This window comes from Crocodylus porosus, unplaced genomic scaffold (assembly GCF_001723895.1).
Source record: "Crocodylus porosus isolate Cpor-Errol unplaced genomic scaffold, CroPor_comp1, whole genome shotgun sequence".
NCBI classification, from domain to species: domain Eukaryota; kingdom Metazoa; phylum Chordata; order Crocodylia; family Crocodylidae; genus Crocodylus; species Crocodylus porosus.
The window spans coordinates 9,469,550-9,492,463 of record NW_017728913.1 but is presented as its reverse complement, the minus strand read 5'-3'; the positions used below and the strand labels follow the sequence as shown (position 1 = coordinate 9,492,463).

Sequence of the window (22,914 nt, the reverse complement as noted above, 5' to 3'; positions counted from 1 at the left end):
CACACCAACCCATACTAATCCCATTGCATGCAAGTGATCAATCACACTAGTGTCTGTAGTCAGTTCCTGCTTCAGATGTTAACAAATTTTATGACTAAAGGCCATGAGTAGCTGCCACCACAAGCTTGCCTTTCAAATGATATAACCTGAAGTCACTTCTGATGCAAACCAGATTGAAACTGATGACAATAATTTTGTGCATTTGGTGAAGAAATCTATACCTGTGAGTTAATGTAGGAGGAATAAAAAGATTAAATGTCTAGTCACCCTAGCTGTGAAGAAGTTTTTCCCTGATGTTGAGCCTGAAACAGTCTTCCAGGAGTTATATTGCCATTACTCCTAGTTTTATCCAAGGGTGCCATGGTGAACAGTTGTTCACTGAGCCCTTGATATATGCCCCTGATGTAGTGGTAAGCCACTATCAAGTCCCCACTCAGCCTTCTCTTTTTCAGGCTTAAGAGCCCCAGGTCCCTCAGCCTTTCCTTGTATGGCTTGCCATGCAGCTCTCTGATCATATGGATGACACTTCTCTGGACTCTCTCGAGTTTTACCATGTCCTTGTTGAAGTGCAGCACCCAGTACCAGATACAGTATCCCAGCTACGATCTCACCAATGCTAAGTAGAATGAAAGAATCACTTCTCCAGTTTTGCTGGAGACGCATCGATTGACACATGCTAGAGTATTATTTGCCCTGTTGGCTACAGCTTTGCACTGCCAGCTAATATTCATACTGTGGTCTGTTATTACCCCCATGTCCCTTTCATTCGTAGTCTGAATGGTCAGTTGCTGGTCAGCTTGGTGTAGGCAAGCCTGTTGGTGTGTAGGGTTTTTTTGTCCCCAGGTAGAGAACTTTACATTTCTCAACATTGAGCTTCATTGATTCCAATCTGTCCAACTTGCTAGCCTGTCTAAGTCCACCTGTTTCTGCAGTCTATGAAAGCATGACTACATTTCCCCATAATTTGGTGTTAACCACAAACTTGGCCAGTGAGCTCTTCATCCCCACCTCCAAATCATTGATAAAAATGTTGAAAAGCACTGGACTAAGCAACAACCCCTGAGGGACACCACTGGCCTCTTGTCATCAAGATGACACAGATGTGTTCATTAGAACTCTCTGGGTCCTTCCCCACAGCTATCTCCTTACCCTCAGTGATCTCACAATGTTCTTTCCTGTGGTGGACTCACAAGATCCTGTGGGTTCTCACAATGATCTTTCCTATGGTGGACTGTTGGGTAGTCACTGGATACGGGCATGTGCCTTTGTGCCTGGTTGACATTCACCGGTCCTCTCCCATGTGTCGTAACCTTCTGCCGGTCTGGTTGGGGTGGCTCTCTCTCTTTTTCTAGTCTTGCCTGCCACAACTTTGATGTTTTGAAGATGTAAAGGAAAAGGGAGGGGTGGTGACTTCACCGTCTTGACCATGATTGACTGCTGGTTCACAACCCAAGCTCTGTGCCTGCAAAAAAAAAAGATGGAAGAAAAGAAAAAAAACGAAAAGAAAATTTATTGGACCCGTTGGGTCCTTTTCCTGGTTGTTGGGATCAAGACAATCTCTTTTGCTTGTTCTGCCTTCTCTCAGGTGCTTGACTCTCAGCAACAGAGGCAAACGGAGTTTTCCTTTTTTTTCTTCTTTCTCTTCTCTCTGGGATTGCTGCTGCATCTGGCTTAATTAGCTGCCTGTGGTGGTTAATCGGCACCAAAAAAAAACAAAAAACCAAGCCGAGGGAGAGACTGTCCGTTTTCTCTCTCTCCCTGTCTTTAATGAGGACTCCTCTGAGCCCTAAAGACCCGATCATTCTCTTGCCCTGTTCCCAGGGCTTTAGACTCGGGTAGGATATGGTAATCCTACCCACCTGCTGTCTTCCACTCTCACTCTATGCGTGGCCCCAGTTCCCTGCCCAGCCCCGGATATTGTCCCGGCTGCTGATTCCCACTAATCCACCTCTCTTGGCAAGGTAGTAAAGGAGATCTGGTGTGGACCGGGAGTTCCCACTGTAGTGTGGAGACGTTATTCTAGCTAGACCTAGGCTCATGGGCAGGGGAATACACCGGGTGCTTATCCTCCGGTCGTTCACGTAGACAGCAAGATAATACCTCTGCAATTTCCATAGTTGGCCTTGTCTGCTTTCTTGAAGTTTGTCACGATCATGGTATCCCATCCCTGAGGTCATCTGGGGTTTCCTTATTATTCTGGATCCTTAAGATGAGGACATGGAGCTGTAACATGAGCTCCTCCCTCCTCTGCGTGAAGAATTTGGTGGGGATTCACCCAAGGTTCTTTGGGTGAATCTGATATCTTTTATTAGACCAGCTTAAATAGTTGGAAAACAATTTTTAAAGCAAGCTTTCGGGTTCAGAAACCTTTGTCAGGCTGAGGAAGTTTCAGCAGTTGGTGTGTGCTCTTCCTGGATGGAATGAAAAGTAAAGAAGGCAGAGGCTGAGCTGGTATGCATACAAGGCAGGTAGTCAGTGAAGATGTAGATTGAGGAGTTAATGGGTGAGAGACAGGCTGGGTTGCGGGGAGAGAAGGGGGATGAACAGTGGAGAAGTACCTGGGGAGTCAGATGTCAGGCAGGTTATAATGTGTCATAAATCCAATGTCTATATTAAGTCCATAATTTTTAGTATCCAGGAGGTTAGAAGAGTACACACCAACTGCTGAAACTTCCTTAGCCTGACAAAGGGTTTTTGAACCCGAAAGCTTGCTTAAAAATTGTTTTCCAACTGTTTAAGTTGGTCTAATAAAAGATATCAGATTCACCCAAAGAACCTTGTTTGCCTATGTCTTTGGACCAACATGGCTACATCAGCTCCAGATGCATTCCCAGCAACCTAACACATTGTTAACAAAATATTTTATTTTCACTATTTTATTTAAGCTAGATCAGTGAGAGCCAACCTTTTTCTCAGGCTTGATACAAATTGGCCATATACTCTCCTTTAGTGCCACTCTGATCCTCCTCTTCTGCCCAATCTCCCTGTGTGTGCTTTATGTTTCTGTAGTCTATGCTCCTTGCCTAGTCTCCTCTGCCTTCTGCTTCCTGTCCTATCTACTGCTGTGCTGCTTGTTCCCTTCCTGATCTGTCACATGCCACACACACAGAGCCTGCCCATGCCACTTTTGGCACTCATGCCACAGGTTGGCTACTCTTGTTCTAGTCTAAAGAAAATACATGAATTTGCTAAATGCTGAATGGTCCAGAGATAGGAGAGAATTCCTTATGTGCATATAAACTGAGCAGATGATAGAAAGCTAGCAGACATGGCTTCAATTTGGACCAGGACTAAGTAACTCAAGAACTGAGAGTTTATAAAATCTAAACCTCTCCTTTTTCAAGTGCTCCAAAGGGTTGCTCAGTTGATATAGAGGTTCTGTTATTTCATTAACTGTACTGAATAAAGTTGTTGCACAGAAGTCATGGGTTCTTCCATTTCTAGAAGTAATTCAGTATAGACTAGACTACAAAAAGGCCTGTAAAAAAATAAAAAGAAAAGAAAATAGAAACTGAATTAGTTTTAACTGTCATTTTTATAGTGTGAGAAAGGGTTTACAATTAAAGTGGAATGGGCTGCAATATTTAAAATAGAATATTAGCAATCAAATAAAACTTTTTCATGTCTTTTTCAACAAAGCAAACTCAGGCATTGAAATTGTAAAAGATTTATAATAAATTCCATTTCTTCTGGGGGCTATCAAATAATATAGCAAACCATTTGTTCGGGTCAGTATTTTGTTTAAATCTACTGCCTTTAAATAAAGTGCTGTTTTTGTTATTCACTAGGACGTACTTACAATGACTTAAATCAGTACCCAGTATTCCCTTGGGTTATCACGAATTATGAATCAGAAGAGCTGGACCTTACACTTCCTAGCAACTTCAGGGATTTGTCAAAGGTATTTCTCATTAGATATATTATGTTTTTCAGTAACCATTGCACTAGCATATGTTGTTGTGCATACATGTTGCCACAAGTGTGAAAGAGATTAACACTGTTGAATGTGCAACTCTTGCTGTAACATATTTTATACTTTCAGCTATGTTAATAGACAGACTGTGTTTTATGGGGAAAAGGAATTATATATGTACGTGATATTTACGGTTATACCACTTGAAGATTGTTTTAACTGAAAATGCCTAGCATTCTACAGCATACATACAATTTTATTTAAAACTTTTTTTAAATTAGAGGAATATGGATATCAAAATCATTTTCTGTGTTTTGACAGGGTTTCTTACTTCTCAGTAGGTAGATTTTTGAGGAATGTTATTTTTTTAAGGACAACTAGAATCATTTTGTTTTGTCCTGGGTATAAATAAATGTTATCGTCAGTACCTTTGGATGTGTTGTGTAAGGACTCCACGTGGATCTTATGAGTAGGTTGCCTTTCTTCCAAATTCAAACTATATCAATTTGATATGATTTTCTTACCTTTAAATATCCTATTCTACATCCTGTTTCCCTAACATTTTCATTCTACCAACAATTACATTTCCATTTTTTATTATTGTCTAATGGGGTCCACTCACTATTCAGTGGGTTTCTTATTAATTTGTCCTAGTTATTTATTCTTTTGAGCCTGTCACCTGCTCTGGTTACTACAAGCTACAAGTGGTGACTGATTATGAACGTGATATTTGACATTTACAATTTTTATAATCGCTGTCTTTACTCATTAGCTTATTACTGAGCTTTCACAAAAGGCAAAAGTACCTCAGTGTTCCTTCCTGATCCCAAAAAACTGGGGATCTGGTTAGGCCCAAGTGAATTATACGAAATGGCTGTCTTTAAGAGTAGTGCAAAGTGGTTAACTTAGTGGGAAAGGCGGGGAGGAAAAAACCCAGTTGTTAACTGTTTAATGGTAATCTGTTTTCTTCATATGCACATTCATCATTAACTAACAATTAATTTTGACTCAGTGGGAAATATGAATGAAAGTCAGCTGGTCATGGGTTTTCAGAAGAAATTTGGAGAAGTGAGATTTTATTTTAAAGTTCTAAATTAAATTTAGCCAGGTACAGATAGTTTTGAAAATCCTTGGAAACAGTCATTGCCCCACAGATTTTTATGCTGGAAATTTAGGGAAAAACACAATATATCTGTTAGGCAAATCTAAGAGGAGGAATCTGTTTACATGCAAAACAGAACACTGCTCAATATAAAAGAATATTCAGCCTTTCTAATGCTTACCAATAGAGGTCAGTGGTCTGAGTGCATAGCTAACTATATTTTCTCTCGCACTGTTTGAGTGACATAAATCCATATTTCATAAGTAATCTTGTATAGATTTTATATTTTGACAACTCTTTTGAAGTGTAAGAATCAATATTTTTGAAGAATTTTTTGTTACAGAAAGAATACATGTAAATACAATGAACTCTTATTTGATCATTCCCTGATGAGATAAGGACTGGTGGAGGTAAATTTGAGAATAACTTAAGGACAAAAAAACACATTACAGAGAGGTTGAAATTATTTCAAAATCAGACATTATAAACCTCCCTAAATATGCAGATTGAGATTGCACTTAATACAACTCTAAATGTGTTAAGGTAGTAAAGTAATTTTGTATGCTAGGTTTTAATCACAGCTGCTTTTTAAAGACCTGCTGTTTTTTCTCATAGCATCTCAGCACCTGGATTGTGCCCCTACAGTGCTTCTGGCTCAGTTTACCTTGAGAGTGGGTGTGTCTACATGCTATGGCAATGTAGCATCAGCATGATGCGGCAGCTACATCGTCGTAGTGATGCACTCCCTTGGTATAACAGATCACTACGGTGATGTAGCAGCTAAAAATAAGCATGTTCCGTGGGGAGTAGGGCAAGGAGCTTGAGTCTGCAGTGGGCAGCTTGCACCCACCCCTCACTGGCTCTTCTCTGGCCATGCCTTCCATGAGGGAGGTGGAGCCAGGCTCCGCACTCTGTTCCATCGTAGCAGGTGCTGCCTCCCATGGGTGGCAGCTGGGGCTCAGGTACTGCTGCAGTGGGTAGGGCGACTGCAGACCCAGGTCCCTGGCTCTGTAGCCCTGGCATCTGGGGGCCCCTTCTGGCAGGGTTGGGTGGCAGGGGGCATGGGTATGGAGGGAAGGTCACCAGCAGGGCCGTGGGAGCTGTGGGTGGGAAGTGGGGAGGCAACACCAGGGCTGGGGGACTGTAGTTGGGGGTGCAGGGCATCAGCAGGGCTGGGTGGTTGTGGCTTGGGAGTGAGGGGCCTGGACCTGCGTCCTGGTGAGTGAAGGGCACAGGAGAAGCTTTGATTTTCCATGATAAAAAACCGAAATCAAATACCAAAATTTATAGGTATTTAGAATTTATTTTATTATAGTGATTGAGGCACTGGTAGGCTTTCAAACTGGTTTAAAATTTTAAATATTTAAAAATTTTAAAACACTGTGTTCAATTGATACCTATGTATGTATGTATGTAGCCGTGTGAGTGTGTGTGTGTGTGTGTTTTCATTTTAATTGCAAATTTTGGGGTTTTTAATCAGAGAATGCAATTTTTTAAATCAGAGAATTTGTGATTTTTAAACAGAAAACCAGGAAACTTATTAATTATAGAGAATGAGCGTTGGTTGCTTGAGTTGCCTCATGTCAGAATGGCAAATTTAAGCCTCTCTTAAGGCCCACATAGTTATATAAGTTGAATAAAGAAATGGTGAATTATTTAGTTTGTTACAGACTATTAGTAAATTTTATGTAAAAGATTTCCTTTTCACTAAATGGAAAGTCCAGGTATTCCACTGTTACAAAGAAATTCAGAACTAGGAAGACCGATACAGACGTTGCATTTTTAAAGGACCAATTTTTAAATGAATTTAGGTTATTTAGGAGATGTCCTTGTGATTTCTCAACAAGTTTTTTTTGTGCTCAAAGTACAGTACTCTAAATCTGGGGATGATGCACTATTAAAAGTTGCATTCCAGTATATAGGTACAAAATGGCCCTCCTCTTTACTATGACAATGTTACTGATGCTTCCATAACTGAACTCAGAAATTAAAGGCGTTATACTACTTCCAAAGTTTTCTCCTGTTTTGCAACAAGAGTGCTTATGCCTAAGGGAATGGTATCCTTTTGTTTTGCAGCTGGTGTAACAACACTGGTGGTCATTACCTGACTCTGAAGGTTAGAGCAATCCTGAAACATCATCATAGCCCTCATTAGAGAATCAGATTAGGAGCAAAAAGTGGCATGCATCCAATATTGCTTTCACCCACTACTGATCCTTTCAGTGCAGCTGGAGTTGCAGACATTTTACTTTTAATGGACATGTTAGTAAAGTAAAGATGGTTAGTTTTAATTGAGGGATAAAGAGAAGAATCCTCTTTTTTGCTTTGATGTCAGAGTTATAAAAGTCTGAAGACATTCTGGATGTGTGTAGTAAACATCTCTCCTAAGTATCTTTGGCATGACTTAAATGCTGAATGATACTAAAACAAATGTTCACTATTTAGGGACATTGGGTGTTTATAGATGTGCTGTGGGAGGCTGGGGGCTGCTTTAATTAGTGAACCATGCTAATTAAAAGCACCTGAGCATCAAGTGCATCAATGTCCCTGTGCTGAAAAAATGGTGGCGGGGTGCTTTGAACTAAAGCTTGTTTGATGAGCTTTGTTTGAAGTGCCCTGCCACCATTTTTCAGCGGGGGAATGCTAATACATGTGATGTTGGAGGCTGCTGGAGCTCATTAATTTCTGTGCTCCAGCAGACCCGATTGAGTCTGCTCCTATGTGCTGGATTTACAGCATGCTGGAGCAGTCTTTCTGCATGTGTGTAAGTGCCCATTAACAATATATTCATTAAAAGAAAAGTGAAAGGAGAATGTGCTCATGCTTTAGCCTTGTTTCGGAAAACATACTACCTTCTTAGGAGCATTTTACTATTGAGTGGCAATTTATTGTTGTTCTCCCTTACCAGTCAGTGTTGAATTGTGTGCATCTGGACATGTGTAAAATTCACATGCTTCTTAGGATCTGCTGTTAATGCTTAACTGCTGTTGATCAGCAACACTTTTTTACCTGCTAATTTTAATGCTATTTCTGATAAATTCCAGTCCTGCTGTACTTTGGAACCAACAGCAAGCACCAATGCTGTTTGTCTCATAGACATACTAGCACAAGTTTTGGGTGCTGTACGGATGTTTCTAGTTGGATCAACCACTTAAATTATATTTTGAACACTACTTCTCTGGTGGTAGGTTTTCCTTAATTTTGGGGCATCATTAACCAGCAGCTTATTGCTAATGCCCAAGTATTAAATTAATTCAGTGGAAGACAAGATTATGGATTTTCTAGTATATAATGTTTCTTTAATTTTGGGGATAGAGTTTAAACATTTAAATAATGAATCGCTAATTTCTACAACTTGTAAGCTTTGATTGTTAAAGCCATTTGAAAATATTTAAAGATATTTCACTTATCTTCTCTAAATAATTTTAACAATTATAATTTTAGAACATTTGTGCAGCTGTAGTGGTTCAAGAGAGAGAGGAAGCAAAGTAAAAATTATGGCTTGTGTTAAAACACTAAAAAAACCCGCTAGTCTGAACAACTAATTTATTTTAATAAATTCCAAATTTAAAATGTAAAATCATGTGTTGGTCACTAGATTTATGTAAATAATAGGTCTTTTTGCCACCAAAGTTTGCATGGTACTCAATTTCTATTACCTATTATTTCCTGTGCCTAAATATTATAATTTAAAAAAATTAACCAACTTGAGCAACAGCTTTGTTAATATATTAATTTGCAGTGAATAAGTTATGACAGATTTGAGGAACTGCAATGTATAGGTTAAATTAGCCCTTTGATTAAGAAGCTTCTGGTGACATTGTTTTGAACATCAGTCACACAGTGATAAACCAAAGCTTGGATTGTGGTTAATATTACTGTCAGCATGACAAAGACTCTTGACAGATACCAGGAGTATACCACCAGTTAGTTATCCTATTCTGACTCGAGTGTTTATTCTGTAACAGAGATGAGTATGGTCAGGTATGAGCCATTACATAGTTTGTTTATATCTACATTGTAGTAAGTATTTTACGTATGTAACAGATAGTTTCCCACCAGAATATTTCCCATTTTTTCTGTATTGCTTATGTCATTCAAAAGTGCAGCTCCCCCCCTCCCCCTTTCATTTTTCAGTGCAAACAATAAGTCATATGCCCTGGGCTTCTGCATGAGAGAATGCAGAAATCAAAATTGGTTGAAAAATACTGAGATGCCAAAGGCTGACTTTACATGAATGAAAAAGACACTTCTAATTACTTTTTTTAGTTCAATAATACACAAGTAACCTGTACTGTGGATAATTTCTGTTTTTTGTAGTGCATACCATCTTTGTAAGACTATAAACTGACCTCATTAGAGGAGGATTATTAAAACCCCCTTAAATCTTCAGTTGTCTTCACTCCAGGTGCATGTGTACATTGTAATGTTTTACTCTCCTATTTATCATTTTCAAACAATATTTTCTAAATCATCTTATTTAGATATCTTATCGCCATATTTTATAGGGATTGTTATGTAGGTAATAACATTCAGTGAACCGAGCTGTTTAATTGGTATGTGGGAGCCATTGATAGCAAATGCATCAATACTGGTACTGGTCCCCTTGTCCTGGCATCAACTTTAATAATGTGCATTTTTTATATTAATAAGTATCAATGTGGATCACACTGTAAGGCTACATGTGCATAAAGTGCACAAGTTCTTTTGAACAGTGGTGTCTCTTGAGAGGTCATATGCATGATCCTTTTGTCTCGTTATGCATATGGGGTGAAATGGAAAATGACCCTTTAAAATTTCCTCTTACATCCTGTAGCAGGGAGGCATAACCTAGCAAGTATCCAGCCTTTCACTTTTTGGAGACTTAAAAATTTTTGTTTTAATCAAATCTGTGAAAATTCTTCAACTTCATATTCTGCTCATTTGGACACTCCAAATAGCAGAAAAAAGTAAATAGAAAATGTCTTCAACTATTACACCTGGGAGACTTCATACCCTTCTGGCCTACAATAGGTTGATCACTAAAAAGGATGGATGCACTAGATGCCATTTTATAGCATGAGACAGTCTAAATCATGGACAGGTGTTCTGTTTGTAAGTTCTAATTAATCTAAGACTCTCAAATACAAGGGTATTTATCTCTAGCTAGGTCTGTGGAGGTCTCTTTGCATTTTTGATGGTAAGCTACCAACAGGATTTTGGAGATCCTGGCCAGAGTCAGGACTCTCTCCCCATTTAAGAGCATGACAGTTACTATGGTGATTATGTTTGAGCACACATGCTGACACATGCAGTGTTTTTCCTAATAGCTAATTTCAGTTTTGGCATATTTATGTGCTCATGGCTTAGTCTTTTCTATTTTGTACCCTTGAACATTTTTCCCCTATGTGGCAACACATAATGAATATATTGTGTTTTGGCACTAGCTAATGGATCTTGCAGCCCTTTCAGACTGGGATTCCAGCAACTGGGGCCCATGGTTTAAGATAGTCACTGCTTGGCCCATCTTAGCAGGCTTACGCCTCTCCAGCATGCAATTTTGATCATTTTTCATCTTACTGGAGATGGTCATCTCATATGCACAGGTACAGATCTCCCTTCCCATTTTCAGAAAGAGGAGATCCTGTTCCTTGTTTACATTACTGAATAGGCCTCCCACATTGAATCCCAAGAGTAGACCCCTACACATGTGCAGTGGGGCTGCTCTGACATGCTGTAATTACAGTGCATCAGAGCAGACTTGGTTAATTGAGTCTGTTGGAACATGGTAATTACCGTGCTCCAGCAGACTCCAGCATCATGTGTTCCAGTGTCCCCGCACTGAAAAACGGTGATGGGGTGCTTTAAACTAAAGCTTGTTTGATGAGCTTTAGTTCAAAGTGCCCCAGTTCCATTTTTCAGCATGGGGATGCTGATACATGTGACGCTCCAGGTGATTTCATTAGCGCAGCTCTGCACTAAGTATAGTGCTCCCTGCCTCCCGGAGCATGTTTACAAACACCCCTAGAGACAAAAAGCTACAGTGAGATTACAGTAGTTCTAGTGTCTAAAGAAAAAGTCATCTTTATTGCCAGACATGGCAGTAACACCAGTATCACCAATCAACTTCAGGCTTTTCAAAACCCTGTGTCTTGTATTTCAGAGAACATAGAAATTGAGACTAAATGTGGAAAATAAAACTATCAAACTTTCTGATATTGTGAGTGCACAATATTGCCATGGTCATATGATTGTTCTAAAAAAAGCTGCCACACTTCCTCACCCATTCAGCAGTGAAAAGGAGATAACAGACATCTCCAAAAGCAGCCCAGTTAAACTCAGCAATTCCTTTGTTATCGTCCTTTTTTTGTTTTAGAAACTCAGGACAAATCGAAGTCTACTGAAGAGCCAAAAAAGTTGGCTGTGTTGTCTGCAAGATATATTTATCAGCTTCACTCCAGCTCTGGATAGCATATTGGATAGGCCCTGTTTTTATCAAATCCAAGTTCTCACTTGGGAAAGAGTTATTTCCTTCTCATCCAAAATCCTACAAGGAGGATAGGGATGATGAAAGGAAATTATTAAAAATAGTATATGGTTGGAGAATCATTTTAGCTGTAGGTGCATCTTAAATGACTGAAATACAATGGCTGTGGCTGTGGTTGTCATTATGAAGCATGGCCTCATGGCTCTAGGTATCTGGCATATCCTGATAGGTATATGTCAGGGTAAAGCACATCATTCCCTCAAAGTCAAAGCTGTGATCCTTTGAGATTAATATGTTGGCCCCTTACCAGAAACCAAAGAGAAACAAGATCCAGAAAAGGCTGAGGCAACAACTAAAATACCCAGAAAGGAAGAAGTTTTAGTTATTCTAGAGTATCTTCCCTCTGTCTTCATGGCTAAACCTTTTAGAGGTAGATTGGATTTGAGAATTGAGTGTCAGACTGGAATCTCACCTTTGACAAATGTCTTCCCACTTTCCACTGGGTCATTGCAGACTAAAAATGGGGATGAGATAACCTACCCCTTCTGGACAAAAGTTCTGGTACTGAACTGAATTAAATTCTTAGTAGCCATCAGGTTCAATTAATGAGAGGTACTCACTTGTGAAATATTTATTCCATGTAGAGATGGCCAGTAAATATATATTTTTTTATTTTGGAAAAGAAAGATTTAAGGTGCACTGCACAGATAGAATGATTTGTAGGTGGGACATTTACTGATGTGCTACAGGTCAAATACTATCTTTCTCTCTCTCTCTGCCTTACTCTCTGCCTCTGGGTTGAGCTCTTTTACTTTGTAAAATTAATTAAAACTTCTTTGGGAAAAATGTATGGCTTGGTAATGAGATGCTTGCCTGAGATGTTGGAAAACCATATGCAAGTGTGGTCTCTGAATAAGGCACAGTAGAATCTTAAACTCAAGTCTCTTCTATTCCAGGTGATTGCTGTAATCACTAGGCTTTTATGAGGTCTGTCCTGCTGTCTGGCTTTGACTGCAAATTCCATTCTGGACCAAAGAAAATTTTGTCAAAACTGATGTATTCCCATGAAAAGCTTGATCACGATATATTGGAGTTGTCTCATTTAAAAAAACATTTGTCAAGGAATTGTTAACCAATTCCAGGTCTGTGATAGATCCCCATAGGGACCACTCCTGAAAAGTTAACAAAAATTGCCCAATACCTTCCTTCTGCAGTGAAATCCAGACTTTATGCCTTTTTTCTTTATCCTTTAGAGCAATTTTCAAAATTCATACCAAGCTACAGTCATTCTAATATATCTATACTGGCTGGTGCAGTTTTGGCTGACAGACTCTGTAGATGTCCATTGATCTACTGAATTGGATTCCAATCTGTTTGGACTTAATCTTGTAGTACCACAATTGGTTACTCTCATGATATTCAGACATTCATGGCTCAAAAGTCCTGGTACTTGACAGCTAGGTTTTGGCTGAGTAAGTACCATGGACAGAGCCTGTTCTAGAACAGTCTAGGCCATCTTAATACATTGCAGGAAGATAGTAATCAGAGTGATTTACTTGTCTAATTGGAAGAGATTTTTTGATTTTGAACAGCACTTATGGGGTCTAGACTCTAGACTGGCTTTGATATTCAACTGCTTGCTGCACTGGAAAGGACTGTAACCCTTTGAACATCTCAGCCAGGGCCTACCTCATAGTGATTTCTGTCTCTCTTTTTTTCATTCAGTGATGCCTAAGTTCTTCAAGGGTACACTTACCTACTGGTAAGAGAACTGGATCCTACTTGGGTCCTCTGAGAGGGATCTATGGGATCATGCTTTGAGACTCTTTTGGAATCTGTCTTACCATCTTTAAAGATGTTTTTTCATTGTTGCTATCACTTTGCTCAAAGAAATGAACAAGCTCCAAGCACTTAAGGTTGACCCTCCCTACATGACATTTCACTGGGACAAGGTAGTAGTGAAACCTCACCCCAAATTCAGCCCTCATGTGGAACTCAAAATTTTGTCTGAAATCTGAAAACTTACCTGTCTCCCTCTGGAAATGCTTCTCTTCCTGTCTTAAGACAGGAGTTGTTATACTGTACGTACTAGATATTTCCTGGGTTCTACTTACCATATTGCCAAAATCAAACTTTTCAGGTTTATTTCTTGTTTTTTTCCTGGCAGCATCTGGATATTCAAAGTCCTAGGCCATCTCGCTTTAAAAGGACATTAAGATTTGTCTACACAGTGTTTCTTGTGTTATTGATTAGTGGGGAACCCTAAAACTTAAGACTCATTCCACAGTCATCCTACTTTAAAAATTACCTCTTTCTGCATTTGCAAAGCAGCAGCTTTTAGTATTCTGCATTGATTTAGCTGCCAGTGTGCTAGAATCCCATTTTGAACTGCTTTATTGGCTTTTTCAAGATCATTGCATTTTGTAGAACTTATCTTCTGGTCATATGCTCCCGAGATAATGATCCCACGTTTATTGGAGTGAGTTTATTTTTCTTTCTTTAAATTATTCTGTGTATTTCCTAAGCTATGTAAATGCCATTCTTTTGTTGTGCATTCATTACATGTAATTAATAGTGTATATCAACTGATTATTAGGTATTATAATCATTCAAATATTTCAGTTTCCAAGTCAAATCATATTGTTAATTGACTGCAAAGCTACATTGTTAGAGATGCTAAAAACTGGGAATAAGTCCCAGGGAGGAACTTAATTCAAAACTTGGAAGCAAATAGACTGCAGCTAACTCCATGGTTAAGTAAAGTGAATTTCCATGGCAGAGTTGCATTCTTTGATTTCAAGCAGGAAAATTATGTTAAATTTGGCCCCTCTTCTTACGCAGATGTAGCCTTTGCAGAAGGTATAGAGGTAAGCAGTTTAGTTGAGATCAGTTTCAGCAGCACAGTTTTTCCCTCCGATTTCAGGGCACATGCCTTTTCTCCTGGTCCTTGTAGCCAAGTAATCACTATTCACTGAAGAACATCCAACAGTTCCTTTGAGATTTCTGTATGAAGGCAGAATAGCTACCCAAATCCACAGAATGTATGACAATCAGAGGTGCTGATCTGTTGGTGTAACTTTTATAAAAGCCTACAGACATTCAAAAAGCCTGAGGTGGAATCAGTGACGTTATGTGGTTTTCTGTAAGCAATGTAGTTTAGGTCAGTAGAGGACAGAATGCACATTTGCCCTTTGGTGGGGGGAGGGCAAATCTTAGACCGGGTTCCACCATTTTGAAACCAATCTATGTACACCAGACTTCTGTTCTCTTACAGGTATAGATCAATTTTGTTCACTGAACTTCTGTTTTGTTATGGGTATAGACTAGTTTTTGATCACTTTTATATCAGTGAAAGTGTAATGTCTGTACATGGCCTATGAGTTCAGTTGCTAAGGTTTTTTATGATAGAATGTATTTGATGGACCCTGGGTATGTATTGGGTTTAGGTATGTGTTTCAGATTTAAACAGAAGTCTTAGGAAGCACCTGAGTGTGCTATCAATAACATTGTATGCAGCTGGAGAGGTATGGATGCAAATATTTTTCTTTATTTTTTCCTATTTCTATTCTTTAAAATTTTAGGTGAATGGGGTGTGTTCTGCTGTAAATTCAGTTGTCACTAGACATAGTTTTTGTTTGCTTTTTATGCTTGAATTTTTTTATTATTATTATTAGTGTTGTTATTATTGTTATCATCAGAAATGTATCAATGTGGATTTAAACTTTTGTAATTTTAGCATCATTTAAAACATTGTATATTTAGGCTTCTAGTCTTGCAGCAGTCTTGAAAGCATTTTCAGTAGTGGATCATTTTACATGCCTAAACTACTTCATAGTTTTTTAAGTAAAAATAACAATATTAGTCTGCATGAACAATACAGCTTAGTAATAGCAATGTAAATATTTCACTGAACATGAATATATATATATGAATATATATTTTTTATATCTATATATCTATATATATATTTAGTTTGAAACAAAATTACTTATTTATAAGTTGAACTCTTGATTACTGTTGAAGTCTTGTTTTATATTCTCTTTGGATCATGTGTCAGAACTGTTTAAGCAAAATTATTCATTGATTTCAAAATTTGAGTTCATTGTATTTTCAGGAATATTTAAGGTCACTGCAAAGTAGGCAATTAAAAATACAATGTTAATTCTTAAAATCATGCTTAAAGATCTAAAACACTGTGACTCTGATTTTTTTTAGACTGCTAATTTTAATTCTTGGGTATGCTGAGAAAATGGCGCCTATGCCTTTTCTTTATGTGTATGGTATATAAACACCCACCCAGATGCACATAGTATTTGAAGATATACCCAAAGAATCTAGCTTGGATAAAAATGCTAGTCACAGTCTACTGGTTACACTTGTCAGTTAGATAGAGGAGATGCTGAGAACCTCTATCTGTACCTCTAAACATTGCATACAAGTCTTAAATGAGCTTGCTAGAGGCCATTTGTCTGTGTTTCTTCAGCAGGATAAAATACAAAAAGTTTGAGTAAAAAATTCATTTGTATTTCAAAGCAATACAAGTTTGCTGTACGGTGCCCTCGACTGGCTTTTATGTCTGGGCATACTCACAAAGTTACAGACACAAGAAATGATGGGTGGTTTTAGTGATCGTTATGTGACATGGTAGATATCACTTTCCTCTTTCTTTTTGTTGATCGTTTTATTATGATGTATTTCGTTATCTTTTATAGCACATACAGAGTTTCATATGTGTTTGAAACTTGTTTATCGTCTGAAAAAGGCGTACATCAGCTGTACCTACTATTTTTTAAATTATTGCTTTCCAAAATTATTTTTCATTTGTCTTTCTTGTTTTCTTCCCCCAGTTTGTTTGACTGTAATGCTAGATATCAAAATTATTTGAGATTCATTGTTCAAAAGAAAGTTATATTTGTGATTATAAGGACATTCTTGTGTTAAAGGAGAAACAGCTTAACTAGATGGAATTGTAAACATTGTAGCTAGGGACAGACTTTCAAAAAGCCTGAGCATGAATGGATTCAGTCTTTGCAGGTTAGTCTAACCTGGCTAGGTTGAACTGGTTTGTAACAGGACAGACATTCTCTCTGGACTGAGCAAATTCGGGCACATGCCTTTAGTGGCTCAGGTTAGAAGCCAGGGGGCACTAGAGCAGCCGTCCCTTCCCTTGTACAGTACTGAGCTGAGGAGGGTGGGGGCATGGGCATGGCCAGGCCTCAGCAGGATCTCTGAGTCTGCCTGCACCATCCCAGGCTTTTCCTGACTGGCTGCTTAAGGGGCGGGAGTTTTGCCAGCCCACAGCTAGCACTCTGGGGCAAAGAGAGGTATACAGTGCATGCATCTTTTGATGATACGGAGCTTTTAAATCTCCCTCCCTGCTTCTTTATACTGTCTGCAGTGAAGTGACAGGCAAGGAAGCCAGCAGGGAGCTTATAAGAGTGTTTATCACCTCATCAGCAAAACAATGGCCTCTCTCTATTTGTGAAAAGTCTTAAGCAGCTTACCAGCTGACCTGTTGATTAGCTCCAAAATGCCCTAAACAGTCACTTGTGTCTGCCTGTCCCAGTGAAATTGGAGACAAACACACACAGACAAGTCTCTGCGTTAGCTAACATACCACATGCCTAGGGTCCATGAGGCTGGGATCCATGCTGTGAGAGACAGGCGGGAGGGAGGGGAGATTCCTGCTTGAGCAGTGAGGGTGGAGGGGTAGGGCAGGGAGAAGCCAGACAGACCCTGCTGTGCCTGCAAGTCTCTGCCAGAGCTCCAGCCAGGGAGCAGAGGGGCTGAGTCAGCCCTACTGTAGAGCAGAGACCCTTGCCCAGCCCAGAGAGCATGCCAGGATGCTGGGGGAGTCTGGTTTATCTTAAACCAACAAGGAGTGAGGGACAGACATTGCTAAACCTGTTTGAGTCAACTCAGTTAAGTCTGATAGTACATTCAACCAGGTTTATCTCAAACTGGTTTCAGCCATTTTCAGACTGGCTTTATGTGCACTGAACATCTGTTTTGTTACATATTTAAACCAGTTTCTGATCACTTGAACCAGTTTATGTGTAATGTTAGTCCCTAGTCTGTCAGATGGGTAACCACTTGACTGCTTTCAGATATTAGAGGTACAACATATCCACTGATTGACAACACAGCTCTACTAGTTTGTCCAACCTCAAATGTGTGACCATACCCTGAAGTCAAAATCAGTCGAATACATTCACTTGTTATGCTAATTCTTGGACAAATAAGTAATTTATAAACTTATTAGATTTACTAGTACCCTCAGTCCTCAGATTTGATTCTTGACTGATTAATACTAGGTAACTAAATTAGGATTTACAAATAATTATTAACAAAGCCTCCCATAAGAAAGCAGCTTAGAAGAGAAGAGGGGACGCTCTGGTCCAAGCCCTCCCTGTGTCCACATTCTAGCTTTCATCTTCCTACCCCAGGTTTAAGGGAAGCATTATGTCATAGGATCTCTTGAGGACATTGTATTAGTCATGTTTTTTGGAGGCAGGAAGAATTTTCCTTTCAGTTCCAGACTGAGTGGTATATGGTTTGTTTGTTTTTTTCACTTTCTGCTTATCAGCTCAGGGACCTGATGAGCAGATTAGGAGGTCAGGCTGAAGTTCTTGCAAGTTAGCAGGTGTCCAGTGCACATAATTTTTCATGAAGGAACTAGATGGGCTAAGGGAAATGTATCCCTTAAAAAGCTAAGGAGTGTGTTTGGAGGGACACCTGGTTCAGTGTCTCTAAGGGAGGGATCAGTCAACGAGGTCACAAAAACAGAGTAGAAACACATTAACAGGTATGTGAGGGCCAATGGCTGTTCTCAGACAGGAGGAAACTGTTGAGAAAAGAATGATTGCTTGCATTGCACAAATTGTCATCTGGTGAGCTAAAGTCAGTCAGTTGTTTGGTATAATTTAACCACACCCCTTTAATTTTAGGTAGTCTGAAGAATAAGGTTTATATTCCAAATGTCAGGAGGCTATATTGACAACATATGAAGTGAGCAAATTCCTGTTTCTGGGGTTTAGCTCACACTGAAGTGTCTACATGAGGCATTTACTGCAGAGTAGACTAATTAGTCGGCAGCAAAAGTTGTGCAACTACACGTGCATCCCTGTTAGTTTAGAGTAAATTAATTAACTCTGCAGCAAAGTAGCACTTGTAAATACAACTATTACCCTGCTGTGGAATTTACTCCGTAGCAGCACACATGTAGAGATTGCCCCAGCTGGCTGGGGCACAAGGGTGCTTCAGTGCAGGCGGATGCCTGCTGGCTAGCCCTGCACTGAAGCACCCTTGTGCCCCAGCCAGCCCCTTCAAAGCATGTTGAGTTGAGGGGAGCAGCCCTGAGTTGGCAGGCTGACCTCCCAGGCCCTCTGCCAACCAGGGCTGGTTTAGCCTGGATCAGTATGCTGCAGTCCTGGACACGTGTGTAAATGGTGCACCTGGAAGCAATAAACTTTGGTGCAAGAAGCAGTGGAGTTTATTGCATTGCATTAATATGCACGTGTGGATGTACCCACTGGTAACTGAAATACATCCTAAAAAATTGAAACATAAAGCCTCAGACTTTCTCTTGGTATCTGAGGTATCTTGGTATATAAAAAGGTATCTTTTTATAACTTCCTGTATCACAGTTCTCCAGTGACACACTCCCTGCCTGTTTGTCCTCTTTGGCATTAATTAGTTCTGGGTGACTTAAGGTAGCTCAGTACTTATTATGCTGAATCTTATTCTGTGGTTTTAGCATGGGATCCAAGGGTGATTTAACAAGAGTCCTAAATTGCTACACAGGGTCTTTAGCTGCCAGACCATTTCAGGGTCTACATCAATTCAGGCTTATATATATGCTAATGAAAAGAGGTAAATATAAAATAACTGTTGATAAAATTTCTAGATGACACCAAGATGGCAGGAATGGTGAATAATGAGATACTTACGTAGAGTGTTCTGGATAGGCCAGCCCAGAGTAAACTGAGCCCAGTGAAACAAAATATGTTTTGAGATTCCATGCATCCATCTTAGGGGCAGGAAATACAAGTCATATCTAGTGAATGGCAGTGGGGTGGACAGGGGAGGAGTTATACTATGGAAAGCAATAACTGAAAAAGCATCAGTGGGGAAGCGGGGGAAGGAGGGAAGGGAGTCATAATGATCAAGCAGCTCTGTATGATCTCTCTGTGTGATACTTTAGCAAAAGGGTTCCTATGACCCTTGGATGCATACATAGGGAAAATAAAGTAAGGCATTGATTTTACTTCTGTAGACAGCATTAGCAAGGTTGTTATGGAAATACTGTACTGAGCTCTGGCATCCACATATAAAAGAGGATGTTGAAAAATTGGAAAGGTGGAGAAAACCGTAGAAATTATTTGAATTCTTGAGAAAATTCCTTAGTGATGAGAGACTTTAGAACTCAACTTGCTTAGCTTATTGAAAAAAGAATGGAAAGGTAACTTAATGATAGTGTTTAGATATCTTCAGATGGGAAAATACTGTGTACTTAGATTTTCACCTAGCAGAGAAAGGCATGAGAACAGCCGGTGGCTGGAAGCTGGAGCCAGCCTATTTAAATTGGAAATAAAATACAATTTTTTAACTTTGGAGGATAATTGGAATGAAATACAAATAGAAATAGTAGGTTATCCATCTTTGATGTCTTCAAATCAAGACTGTACACCTTTCTGGAAGACTTATTTAATCAAACACACATTATTGAGCTTAATATAAGGATAACTAGGTCAAACTAGATAATATTCTTTGATATACTGGAGGTCAGCTTAAATGATCTAATGATCCTTTCTGGCTTTAAACTCTATGAATCTAAGAAAAATCTCAGTTATAAAAACCAGACAGTGTTCTTCCAAATAAACCCTAAATGTACAAACATCATATTTGCTATGTATGTTAAGAGTATTTACACAGTAATATGGGTAATTGTATTTCTGAACTACAGATAGCTAGTCAGATAAGGCTGACAAAGATTCAAGAAATCAAATGGAGAGGCAAGTTCTCAGAACACTTTTTCATATTGTCACTCATTCTAGACTTGTGCTTATTGGCTTATCAGTGTGTGAAAGTTTGTACTCACATATATCATGAGCTATCAGATCTATAAGAGAAAAACTAGGTTTTCTTGGTATTTTTTTCTTCCTGCTTCAATTCAAATACATACAGTCCTTAGACTTAAGAAGCAATTGGTTTCTGAAAATCGCATCTTAAGTCAAAATGTAAGCTGGAACCAATTTTCCCATAAGAACAATGTTATAAATGGGGGGTTGCTTCCTTTACTGTGCTTGACACAGTTGCCTCCAGCTGGTAAGTCAGTTGTGGTTGGGGGTGGCAGATCAAGCCCCTGCAGCGAGGGAGGGATTGAGGCTGGGGCTAGGATAGGGGCTGGGGCAAGGGCTACCCAGCTGGGGTGGAGGGGCATGGGGAAGGGGTGGCAGCTCCCGCCGCTGCAGACTGCCGATTCAGAAGCTGTTCATCTGGCAGCTCATCCAGCGGTTCTTGCTGCTGCTCCTGCCGTTGGTGTGGAAGGGCATGGGGCAGGGAGCATATGCCCCCAGATCTGTGAGGAGCAGGCAGGGCTGGGGCTGGGCTGAGATATACCCCATGCAGAGTAGGGGCTATCCCCTCCTGCTGCTCGCCCAGCCGGGGCAGGGCGGAGCCACTGCATTGCCTATGGACAAGTGGCACATAGCGACTGAAGTCACCCCTGTCTCTCCATGCCTACTGGATGAGCCATGGCTTCGCCCCACGCTGGCTGGGCAGGCGGCAGCAGCAGGGCATGGGGGAGAGTCTGCCCCTGGATTGGGGCGGGGTGAACGGCAGAGTGGGGGTTATGGGGGGGCTGCAGCCACCCTAAAATTTACCATAGCCCCCACTGCCAGCCCAGAGCACAGTCTGGTGTAGTCCTGGCGCCACCCACCCTATGCTGATCCGGGGGCACATGCCCCTTCCCCATACCCTGCTGCCACTCACCCCGCCAGTGCAGGGCTGGGTGAGATGGGGAGGCTGGGCCTGCTTCGGCCGCTGCACACTGCTTGTCTGTAGGTAATGCAGCCGCACACTGCTTGTCTGCTCGGCCCCAGCTAGGCGAGTGGCAAGGGGGCATAGCCCCCACTCCCAGCACCTTCCACTGCCCGCCTCGAGAGCAGCCCTGGACCAGTGGGGTGCAGTGGCAGGAGCTGCCCTACCCCACCCCACCCCATACCTTTCCCACCCTCTGGGCAGCCCCTGTCCCAGCCCCAATCCCTCCCTCACAGCAGGTATGTTCATCTGCCCTCCCATGTCCCACCACAACAGACTTACCAGCTGGAGGCAGCTGCATGCAGTGTTGTAAAGTTGAAACCCTGTCAGAACCTCAAAACAATGTTGTAATTTACAGAGGTCATAAGTGCTGTTTGTCATAACTCCAACAGTCATAAGTGGAGGACTGCCTGTATAGTTTTATCAGATATCATCCTGGGGCTCGTGTAGTTCTTAAAGAGTTCTGCAAATAAGAATGAGTCTTTTCCTTCCAAAGTTATCCTTTTTGAATTACTCTTCAGTGTGTTGCTAAACAAAATTGTAGTCATTTGGCCAGCATTTTAGATATCATGTGCCCCCCTGCCAGTTGCCATGTCTTATGTCATTATGCAAGTTCAGAGGAAAAGTGAAATGGGACAAAATCTGTCTGATCAGTAAAAATATAGTTCAAATATCCTTAGAAATGTTGGTTCATAGAAAGTTGTCTGATTTTAGGAACAATTTTAGAGTATTCAATAAAAAACCCTATAAAATCTAAATAAAATTGCATGACTAAAAAAACAGTGGATGTCATGCTAGAACACTGAAAATGAACAATAAGAGGAAACAAAGAAGATGAGGGAAGGTAGTGAATACAAAGATTGTAAAAGGCCAGAAAAAATAAAGTAGCATGCTTTAGAATACTCTTCAGAAAAATACTAGGAGTTAGGTGACAACTGTTATACTACAAGGACAGTGACAATAATTGAAGATGGGACAGGCATGAGATCAGCCAAAACTATTTTTGGGGGAGGGAAAGGGAGGGCAGGAAGGCAGGCTACAGAAATATACTACAGGAAATGGAAGTTTGCTAGCCATTAAATGTGTACAAAATGAACGAGACCAATCTTGTTAGGAACCTAGAAGTGAAGATATCAAAAACAGAAATAAGCAGGGAAAAAAAAGATATTTTCAGCATTATATTGTGAAATTAACCAAGTAGAAGAACTAGAGAAAGTCTTAAAGAACTAGAACAGATGGAAGGCCTAGTTAAGCAGCAGGATGAACAGATTGCTAAGGTTTTCTAACCCACTTCTGTCTACAGCAGTTGATACTGGAATCTAAGGGTATGGACAGATGTAACAACTGAAATATTTCCAACTAAAATGATTGAAAAAGGAAACAATGGCACTC

At 40.1% G+C, this 22,914-nt stretch overlaps 1 protein-coding gene across 9 annotated transcripts in view; it reads left to right on the top strand.

Annotated features, from left to right (window-relative positions):
- Positions 1-22,914, top strand: part of LRBA (LPS responsive beige-like anchor protein) — a 580,756-nt gene that overhangs the window by 411,170 nt on the left and 146,672 nt on the right. For all 9 annotated transcript variants that reach the window (XM_019534457.1, XM_019534459.1, XM_019534455.1 and 6 more), the window contains exon 43: positions 3,789-3,901. In XM_019534457.1, coding sequence (XP_019390002.1) covers positions 3,789-3,901 — 113 coding nt within the window. The remainder of the gene's footprint in view (positions 1-3,788; positions 3,902-22,914) is intronic.